Source organism: Branchiostoma belcheri, unplaced genomic scaffold (genome assembly GCF_001625305.1).
Source record: "Branchiostoma belcheri isolate BF01 breed outbred unplaced genomic scaffold, Haploidv18h27 scaffold68, whole genome shotgun sequence".
In the NCBI taxonomy this organism is placed as follows: Eukaryota; Metazoa; Chordata; class Leptocardii; order Amphioxiformes; family Branchiostomatidae; genus Branchiostoma; species Branchiostoma belcheri.
The window spans coordinates 1,528,204-1,538,810 of record NW_017804331.1 but is presented as its reverse complement, the minus strand read 5'-3'; the positions used below and the strand labels follow the sequence as shown (position 1 = coordinate 1,538,810).

Here is a 10,607-nt window from a genome sequence, read left to right as displayed (position 1 = left end):
AATGAGCCTGTAAATACTGTACATAGTCTTGTCTTCTCTGTCACGACCAGAGTAGCTCTTCAGAGAACTAAAACTGGATCACTTTTCTTTCTTTTTCTTCATTCCTCTTCCTCCACAATAGTTGCCTTGAGCAGTCCCTTCAGCACCTTACAGCTGAGCAGTGGCTGTGAGTACTCCCGCCTCTCCTATGTACAGGAATGGCAAAGCTGTATCACTCCTTCTACTTCACATGTCTGCTATTTATCATGAAGGCCTAGTGACTATCTGTTTGGTAGGTTATGGACAGTGCATCTGTTTGCCCCTGTTCATACTCTCAAGCCTTGAAAATCGCATTCAGGGCGAAATCCACCTAAACGGGATTCATGTGACCCAGTCTGAATGCTTCAAGTCACATTGAAACCGGATCAGTCTCAAATCACCTCAGGGACGTAGTTTCAAGTCGGCTTAAGCACAATGCGACTTCAATTTGAAGGCAAGAAGGCTGAAGACTTCAAAGCTGTATCATTCCTCTTCCAATAGTTGCCTTGAGAAGTCCCTTTAGTACCTTACAGCTGAGTAGCGGCATGCACAATACTGGAAAGGGTCAGGGTCCTTAGGATGGGCCCACTGTTCATTGTGCTTGTCGAAAGAGCCAGGGAAATTTCCCCGGTACAACAAGCCTGTAAATACTGTACACAGTGTGTCAAGACCAGTAGAAGAGTCGCTCTTTAGTGAGCTAAAACTTCTTCCTCCTCCACAATAGTTGCCTTGAGCAGTCCCTTCAGCACCTTACAGCTGAGCAGTGGCTGTGAGTCGCGTGGAGGCGAGATCACTCCGGCCTCTCCCACGTACACGAACGGCAAACGCAGCACCCAGAGCCGCGAGGGGGGCAGGGGGATGTCCTCTTCCTGGGGGTAGAAGGTTGGGCAGGGAGGGGGTCCTGGCTGGAGCCGGGGGTGCAGGTGGATCTGTACAGGGGGGTCCGGCGTGGTGAGGAACACTCGCATCAACTGGCCAAGGTGGGGCTTCGCACCTCTGCGGAAAATGGAAAATTGTACAGCTGTGAATATCCATGCTTTGGGACATTTATAGACTGCCTCTAACTAATAATAAAATCGTTAGGTATTCATACAAATGTATCAAGTGTCTCTAACTAGTACAACAACAAAAATTTTTGTATCTGCTTTTGTGTTGGTCTGTCCTTGGTACTGAACACACATACAATCTTGCAATTTTCCTAATCATAATGCACATACATCCCAGTATAAAATACAATAAAATTGTACAGCTGTGAATAGTGATGCATTTGGGACATGTATTAAGTTATACCAGGCTAAATTTGTGTCTCTAATTAGTGAAACAATAGAAATGTCTCTATCTGTACAGGGGTCTGTGGTGGTGAGGAACACTCGCACCAGATGGCCCAGGTGGGGCTTAGCACCTCTGCGGAAAATGGAAAATTGTACAGCTGGAACTGGTCATGCATTCAGATGTGCATTCAGAAGTAGTACAACAACAATATCTATACATTGTATCTGCTTTTGTTTTGTGTTGGTCTGTCCTTGGTGCTGAACACACATCCTTGGGACCCTTTTTCTTCCAGTTGTCACAATGTACGTGCGCTTCATGGATCATTTACACACTCACAGAAAAACTCACTAAACCTGTATCTCTAGTACAACAACAACACTTTATGTCTATATCTGTCTTTTTTTGTTGGTCTGTCCTTGTGCTGAAGGTGCATTCTTGTGTCTCTCACCTTGCAGTTTCCCCACTGTGCGTACACTGTGCGTACACTTTCTGTCCTTGTGCTGAAGGTGCATTCTTGTGTCTCTCACCTTGCAGTTTCCCCACTGTGCGTACACTTTCATGGATAATTGAAATGCTCACAATGTACAATTCTTCTTGCAATTGATATTATTGTATACCGAGATGTAGTACATGTGAATCTGACCTGGAGGGACAGGGGCAGGGGAAGTACAGAGGCATGTCCATGCTCAGCAGCTTCAGCGCCGTTTCTTTCACAGCTCCGGATGTGGAGGTCTTCATCACCTGGGCAGGGAATGGCAGTCATGTTAATGCAGTTCACTTGTTATGTTGAACACTATGTATGAATGTAAGACTGTCAAACCTCTGTGGTTAGAACTGGCAAAACGATAGATTATCAAGTATATCATAAGCCATACACAATGTAATAATAGGTTGACAACACATTTTAGTACACACTCACTCATTATCAGGTTTGAAACAATCAATACTACTTGCTAAGTATGCAATCTGTATACATGTATACAAATCTGATTCATACATAGGAAGTGTTGCACTGTTTGAAATTCAAGGAGAGATTTGATGTAAAAGATGCATTTGTCAAATGTTGCAAAGAAATTAAGAAAAAACCTCACCTTGTCCGGGCCGCTGCAGAGGAAGCGGTGTCCGCGGGCGCATTCGTACTCGTAGCCGACGTACACGCGTACGAAGGAGTCGGAGTCCTTGGCTCCCCGGCGCGGCTTGCCGCCGTGAGGAATTGACCGTCGTACAGTCTGGGACTCGCCTGGCGCTGGCCAGGCTTGGTCTCCTACAACAGACATACGAGATTTGAATTACATAAATGCTTCTCCTACCAGAAATACCAAGTTGGCCATAGCAGTGCCAGTATCACAGAAATTCCAGGTCTCCTACAACAAACATACAAGATTTGAATTACTAATACTTTATCCTTCTCCTACCAGAAATACTAATTTAAAGTGGTCAGCAGTGCCAGCATCACAGAAATTCCTGGTCTGTATGTATCCAGAACCGTGCCTGATAGTCTACATGTATCCAGAACTGTGCATGGAGAAAATCTATGTTCTTGAATATGCTGATGAGACTATCCAGAACCGTGTCCAAAGCTGGTGAGTTACGCTGAATGGCGGTAATACTGGCTGTACAGATACAGAAGCTGGTGTATTTCGCCGAAGGACAGTTATACCGGCTATACAGATACAGAAGCTGGTGTGTTATACCGGCTATACAGATACAGAAGCTGGTGTGTTATGCTGAAGGGCGGTTATACCGGCTGTGCAGGTATAGGTCCCACCTTGCTGAGGCCGTTCAGTGTGGATGGGGATGTCCCAGGCCAGTAGTAAGTTGCTGCCGTGTATGAACCCCGGCTGCTCCAGCCCCAGACTCGGGTAGTACTGCCCGGCCGGGCCCAGACAAACCTGTAACGGTCATGACTTTTTTGAGTATGATAATTAGCACAGGGCTCAAAATTAAAGGTTGTCCAATGGCCAATGACCACTAAAATTTAGGCTGGGACAACTAAAAAGACATCCGCATCACCCTTGGTCCCAGCCCTCCCGTGAGTCAGATCGCCCTCAAGCCTTTGGACGATCTGACCCGCGGTCGGGCTGGTACCTCGGGCGATTTATATTATTTATTTTTATTTATTTATCCATCTTCAAGACATATGGGTGGTCCCTTCAGCCCCTTGGGGCTGATTTCCAAGGGAGCCCATGCAGAAAATAAGGTAATATAAAATGATAGTAATTAAATGTAACAGTGAAATCATAAATCAAAATACAAGGTCTGTCAGGGGTGAGATGTCAGAGGTCAAACTCCAAATAATACAAACTTAGGAATAGTAGATCATAAATAATAAAGTACTTGAACATGATAGTAATAAATCATATATACAAATCAAAGAAATAACAAAAAAATACTTAATCATAATCGGTCGGCAATACAGAATACACCGTGTGGTATTCTATATTTACTACCAAGGGTCCTCCTTGGGCACGGGTGCTGCCTCCTCACCGGGAGTGCCCTGTGGCTGCTACAATGCTAGTTACCATGGTGACAGACGTCTAGTCCAGGTCATTGACCTTATGATGTGTTGATATGTTTTCCTATTGCGAAGGTATGTAATCTGTGCTTTGTGTATATCTGTTTCATGTATTGCATTGTCTTGTCTAAAAAGCCCTGGAAGATTAGCCATGGGGCTAAAGGGCATCTTAATAAATCAATTTGTAGTATGTGACATATAGATGCTAAGAGACCAGAGTTTATTTACTACCCACCAGCTCCCAGGAGGAGTACTTGGGCAGGACCCCCGGTGGGCAGTCCGAGTGCAGCATGCCGGGGAGAGACTCTGTCACTGACGGCTGACGCACCAGCTGGGCTGTCTTCTCTGTAAAAGTGTAATGTTACAGAGAAAAATTAATTACGTTCACTGAATGTACATGATTCATATTTGTTTGTCTGACTACTGTGAATCTATATCTGGGCTGTCTTCTCTGTGAGGTGAAAAAATCAGCCACCTTTACTGAATGTAAATGATTTGTATTAATTTGTCTCTGATATTGTTTCTATTCTGCTATCGGTTAAAATCAGTAATTCAGTTCTTTTTATAGTTATAGTTACATGTACATAATATACAGTGCAGTAATGTAGTAGGACATCCTTACTCTTCCTAGTAAGGTGGAACAGGTGTTCATGTTAGGACACCTTTTCAAAGTTGTACATAAAATCATAATTACATAACATTACATTAAAACTAGGTATTTCCAGGTATAATCTATAGGTATAATCTATAGGTATAATCTATAATCTATAGGTATAATCTATAATCTATAGGTATAATCTATAATCTATAGGCATAATCTATAGGTATAATCTGTAGGTATAATCTGTAGGTATAATCTATATGTTTTTATGATGTATATTAGGTAACTATGTGTTGTACACCGACCAGCCTCGGCCTCCTGTTGTTGGTTGTCGGCAGCCATCATGCCGTCCATGCCCACGGCTGCCAGGCTGTCCGAGTTCTGGTCAGCATGCAGCATGCTCACAAACATGTCGCTCCCTCCGGACTGACCTGGACACCCGGACACACCCCGCATGCAAGTTAAAACATGTGCATGTGCCTTTACCACGTACATACGTCATTAGATAATTCCCAGCCTGATATCATAGAGACACCAACCAGCCTGACCTGGACACCTGAACACACAAGCCTCCTTCGCAGTCTTGTTGGGCGTCAGCGTTATTTTTTCTCTGAGCAACGCGAGTAATATGCGGCCGCGAGGGACGATTTGCTGCCGAGGGAGTTTTTGCCACGGAGAGAAGGTTTCACGCTCCAACAAGACTGCTTCCAGTGGGCGACTAAAAAGGGCTATCAAAAAACACTTAGGAGCGATTGGCATGGATGTGTGAACTTCCCGCAATAAACGCCACCAGGGTAGGGAGGTGTTCACGCCCCGTTGCTCGACAAGCCAAAACTTGTAACTTTCTAGCGGTTGCCGATCAACCCGTCGGTAGAACGCCAACCATTCCCGAAAACCCTTTTTAGTCCCTGACTGGAAGCAGTCTTGTTGGAGCGCGAAACCTTCTCTCCGTGGCAAAACTCCCTCGGCAGCAAATCGACCCTCGCGGCTAACAAGACTGCGAAGGAGGCTACGAACATACACAACGCATGCAATTTAAAACATGTACATGTAGCACAGGCATCGGGATTTTTCAAACATGTACATGTCGCTCCCTCCGGACTGACCTGGACACGCAATACCCACATGCACGTCAAAACACGGAGCTAGCTTTACTAGGGCCTGGATACATACCTCATATGGCTGTCGTACAAACTAACGTAGCATGAAAGTTCATCTGAGTTGGTAATATTTGGTAATATATCGCTACCACAGGACTGACCTGGACACCTGAACACGCAATACCCACATGCACGTCAAAACACGGAGCACCTAGATTTCCTTTAGAGCCGGTCATATACGTTGTACATTCACAAACTGACGTGTCTAAGACAGATTTTGATTGCGTACAATTTTCAAGCATGCTGGGACAAAACCAACCGCCAACATTTATAGGATCTAAAACATTTTTTTTGGTATTAAGACAGCTGAATGTTGCAAAACATGGAGCATTCGGATTTCTTAAGGTCCCGGTCACATGCGTCATAGGCTGTCGCATGATCACAAATTGACATATCATTAAGACCTTTGCTCCAGTGCAGACTGAAAATTATGTAAGTTGTTGTATACATGGAAACAGCAAAAGACACATTGTGTAATTTTCAGGAGTTGGTACACCTATCTTTAACATGAAAATTTCTTTTTAGAGACTATACCATATATCTTTACCACCATGCAACACTGTAAATGATTCACACAAAGCTAATCAAATTGTAACAACAACAATTCATAGCATGAAAGTTCATCTGTGTTGGTACAAGTCATTATGAAATAAAGACTAAGCTTTAACTTCCGACACTTAGATTACAGAACTAGGAATTACCCAAATTTTTGGTTGACTCCATCAACCTTGTTCACGGAATGGACCCGTCTACTCTTGGAACGTGACGTCAGAGACACGTGACCTTCTTTGCAAGAGGAGTGAAGGAGGCGGTCTACATAAGAGCTCACAGACCTACAATTAACAGAGACGGGGTGCGACACAAGTTATCTGACACGTATGACCCGCTACTACGGTCACGTGTCTCTGACGTCACGTTCCAAGAGTAGACGGGTCCATTCCGTAAATAGGGTTGATGGAGTCAACCGAAAATTTGGGTAAGTCCCAATTCTGTAATCTAAGTGTTGGAAGTTAAAGCTTAGTCTTTATTTCATAACAATGGTGGAGCACTAAGCAGTGAATCCTCCAGATGCCTTGCTCTACACCTCATAGAGCACACATACATGTACTGTTGGATAAAATAAAGTCCATGACCCAAGTGTTTCCTACCTAAGCTGAGAGCCAGACTGAGGCCTCCGCTGGCAGTGGTGGTTGCAGATGACAGGACCGAGTCTTTCCTCTTGCTCGGCTCTGGATCAGCCTTCATCGACACCTCTGGCTGAGATGTACACAATTTGTAAATTTTTGTAACATAATCATAAACAATACTTGATTAATAATATGTTTTCCTACAACGTTTCTTACTGCAAAGGTAAAACATAAAGCTACCTCAGGCTGGAGTGTTGGAGGTGGTTCCTCCTCTGGGGGGTTTGCCTCCTCACCAGGCGTGCCCTGTGGCTGCCGCTGGAACACTGGGAACGAGATGTGCTCTAAACTGGAGCAGCACTTTTCCTCCATCAGGCTGAAGAAGTCATGGTTCGCTGCCTGGAGAAGAAGGAACAAATCTTGAATTTACTATCATGAAAGGTCATCTGTGTTGGTAGTTACATGTTTAGAGCCTGGCCCAGTAGTTATGGCTCCCACCGTTGAGTCCTTCCGGGCCAGGCTGGAGGCCTGCCCGCCTTAGACCAAGGCCCCCCCCCCTAAAGTGCCCCATCAGGGGCTATATGGGGGTGTAGCCGGGGCTCACATAACACCTTTGAGCCCCGGCAAAGATGAAGATGAAGAGTTAAAACTTTTGGTCCAACACAAAAAAGTTCTCTCACCTACAGCTTTCGACCAGTCACTCTGTTCTTCCTCAGTAGACTGACCCAGTGAAGCTTGTCACATGGCTTCTTTGAAATGTGACGTCAACACTGGGTCAAAGGTATCTGGTAGACGATGGGTCAGTCTACTGAGGAAGACCAGAGTGACTGGTCGAAAGCTCTAGGTGAGAGAACTTTTTTGTGTTGGACCAAAATTTTAACTTTAAACAAATCTTGATTTTCTTCGGGAGAATTGAATGCAAGATATTTCTATTACTTAACCTGTCCTCATGAAGGTACATGTAAGTGTAAATAAACTTGATATCATGTATGCATTATTTTTTGGCAGTTTGACAAATTTGCCAATGCCAAACATTTTGACAGCTGAGACAGAATAATACTCATGGCAAGGTAGTCTATGTACTCCTCAGTGTAACTGATTACGAAGCTGGTGTGTTACGCCAAAAGGCGGTTATACCGGCTATACAGATACAGATACAGATTTGACTGATTTGCCAAGAAGCATACAGCATAACTATATATACTACACATTGGTGTATAATACAAAGAGGAACCGTACTTTGACATCGAAGGGATCGTCCCTCTGGGCCTGTTTGCGTCCACAGTTGCAGGCACACAGGGAGCGCGCCCGGCTGTTGTGGGGCATGCAGGGAACCACCTGGCTGTCCGTTGGCTCCGGGTCGGACGGCTGGCCGGGTTTCGGCAGCGTGTGGAACTGCACAGGGCAGAGAGTACAGGCTTAGCACAACAGGTCAAATGAATGTATGAATGAAGCTTTATTGTACATACATACATACCCGCTGGGTAAGGTATAGGTCACAACAATGGAATAGCTTGTATATTGTGCATGTATAGTTCAGGACTATTTTCCCATTCAGGCATTGAACTAGATAGGCACGGTTCTTGATAGTCCATGAGTATCCAGAACCAGAACCGTGCCTGGGGAAAACCTGAGTTCTTGGATATGTGGAGACTATCTGGAACCGAGCCTGATCCTAACCCTAACCCATTCAGGCACAAGACTAGAGAGGCACGGCTCTGGATACAACAGTAACTCACCGGATGCACACAGTGCTCACACAAACCAATGCAACACAAATATCTTTTTTCCTCGAGAATCTCCTTTTTCAAGGCAATTTGCAATGTACTGAAGCCTCTACAAGGAACCCCGGATCGCTGAAAAAATAGTACAAATGTACCATGGGTAGCAAAATGTACCCCCTCTGGCTGGTTAACCTCCCTGGTACAGTATTACCTTTATTTTGACCAATTTCTACTATTTTTCCAGCGACCCGCAGTGCCTGGTAGAGACTAAATGTACAGCAGGTATTTGACTGACCGGATGCACACAGTGCTGTCCCGTGAGGCTTCTCTCTTCGCACAGCTGACGCCCGTTAGCCCAGAACTTCTCGCAGTCCTCCTGCAGCTGCAGTACGTAGTGATCATACGCCGGCCCGCGCGCGTGCTGCTTAAACACCTTCAGCGCCTGCCCTAGCTGGTTGTTGTGAACCTTACAATGGAAATACATAAAGATATGATTAAAGGAAAGAAACAATCTTAAAGGAAGGAAACAGGGCAGGAAGACAACTGCTGTTCCACTGATTTATTGCTGTTTTCATGACGAATAAAAGACTAAGTCTTGTTGGTTGTTACTCTGTGTTCTCTCATTCAATGTGTGTCCTAACATTTGTCATCCCTTAGTATATTTCAAATCTAGTCATTTTGAGTTTTTCGCACTAGATTTAGGGTGTCCAGAGTATGTCCCATAAAAATTACTTGGTGTGGCCTAAATATAAATACAATACCAATACCTTGCTGGTGTAGTGTGAGGGAAGGTTGTTCTGGTAGGCACTGCTGGCCAGCGGCAGGACCTTACTGCAGCGACTATCCGAGAACTTAGTCTCCACATCCAGGCAGCTGCCCATGCTCTCCAGACTGCTCTCAACCTTTCAAATTCAGATTTATTGATTATCAACTGGCATGTCAAAGTGAAGTGCATGAAATATGTTGTATATTTACAACATTATCCGCCCATTATTACAAATAGATAGAGTTAGCATAAATTCTTACATATGTCATACAAAAGCTTACCACAACAAATAGGAGGAGTCTAAATCCCTCCTGCTATAAAATTGCAACATGATGTAACCCAACACTAGTTACCATGGTGACAGACATCTGGTTCAGGTCATTGACCTTATTGGTTTAGAGAAGAAGAAGAAACTGAGCAAAAACAATAATCTTTTCTTTCAGTAAACATAATCAGTATTAACAGAGATGAATAACATCATAACACCACTAGAATCAAGTTGATGAAGAGACAGAGTACGTCTCGAAAGCTCCCCAGCATAGCTGAACTTTCGTCGTGTGTTTATGTATAAATATTTTGTCAAAAAACCACTAGATAGGTTTTAGACAATAGCATCAGCACACAAGGTACAACCTTCGCGTTCTGCCCGGAATCTGTCAATAGCAGTTCATACAGCACGTTGCACACAGTCAGCCACTTCCTTATCTTCTTTCATTATAGTATATATTATGTATCATTTATTAAGGAGGCAGGCTCAGTATAAGCCTACTAGGCTTCCCTCCGCCTCCTGCACACTGTTTGTCTTTTTTTCTTTATTATGTTATCTATATACTATGTGCTAAGAAATAAAACAAAACAAACATTTGCTGACGGCATTTCACGTGTCTATAGCATTTGGGTCATAAAGCTGATGAAGACTGAGCGAATCAGTCGAAAATTTCTGGTGAGTCATTTTCGTTGTTGAGTTGGAGAACTGTTTAATTTTCGTCGTGTATTTTACCAACTCAGATGAACTTTCATGCCAACAAACCTTTGCATTCTGCCCGGATTCCGTCAGGAGAAGTTCGTACAGCACGTTGCACACAGTCAGCCACTTCCCGCAGGTTGGGAGCTCGAAGTGCGACGGTTGCGGGTTTCTCCCGACGCTGTCATCGAACCCTTTCCCGCTGAGCACCAGCTCCACATGCTGCCACAGGAAACCCAGCAGAGAGTCGTCCGCACCGGTGGGTTTTGCAGGCAGGAGGATACTGGGAGGGTTGATGGTAGTGGACTGATTTGTCCGCCTCGACATCTGGTGTAATAAGAATAATAGTAACAAGTTATGAATACTTCATGGCTTTATTCAAGGTGCATTTGGCGATCTGAAGCCCAGCAGGGAGTCGTCAGCGCTGGTGGGTTTTTCCGGCAGAAAGATAGTGTGTGTGTGT

At 44.4% G+C, this 10,607-nt stretch overlaps 1 protein-coding gene across 1 annotated transcript in view; it reads right to left on the bottom strand.

Annotated features, from left to right (window-relative positions):
- Positions 1–620: 620 nt before the first annotated feature.
- Positions 621–10,607, bottom strand: part of LOC109484075 (protein SMG8-like) — a 14,715-nt gene continuing 4,728 nt past the window's right edge. The window contains exons 7-18 of the mRNA XM_019787287.1: positions 10,211–10,471; positions 9,182–9,316; positions 8,710–8,880; positions 7,930–8,085; positions 6,934–7,089; positions 6,715–6,823; positions 4,712–4,837; positions 4,041–4,150; positions 3,059–3,182; positions 2,382–2,554; positions 1,934–2,031; positions 621–1,014 (exon numbers count right to left, since the gene is read on the bottom strand). Of these exons, the coding sequence (XP_019642846.1) occupies positions 708–1,014; positions 1,934–2,031; positions 2,382–2,554; positions 3,059–3,182; positions 4,041–4,150; positions 4,712–4,837; positions 6,715–6,823; positions 6,934–7,089; positions 7,930–8,085; positions 8,710–8,880; positions 9,182–9,316; positions 10,211–10,471 (1,926 nt within the window). The 3' untranslated portion in view covers positions 621–707. The remainder of the gene's footprint in view (positions 1,015–1,933; positions 2,032–2,381; positions 2,555–3,058; positions 3,183–4,040; positions 4,151–4,711; positions 4,838–6,714; positions 6,824–6,933; positions 7,090–7,929; positions 8,086–8,709; positions 8,881–9,181; positions 9,317–10,210; positions 10,472–10,607) is intronic.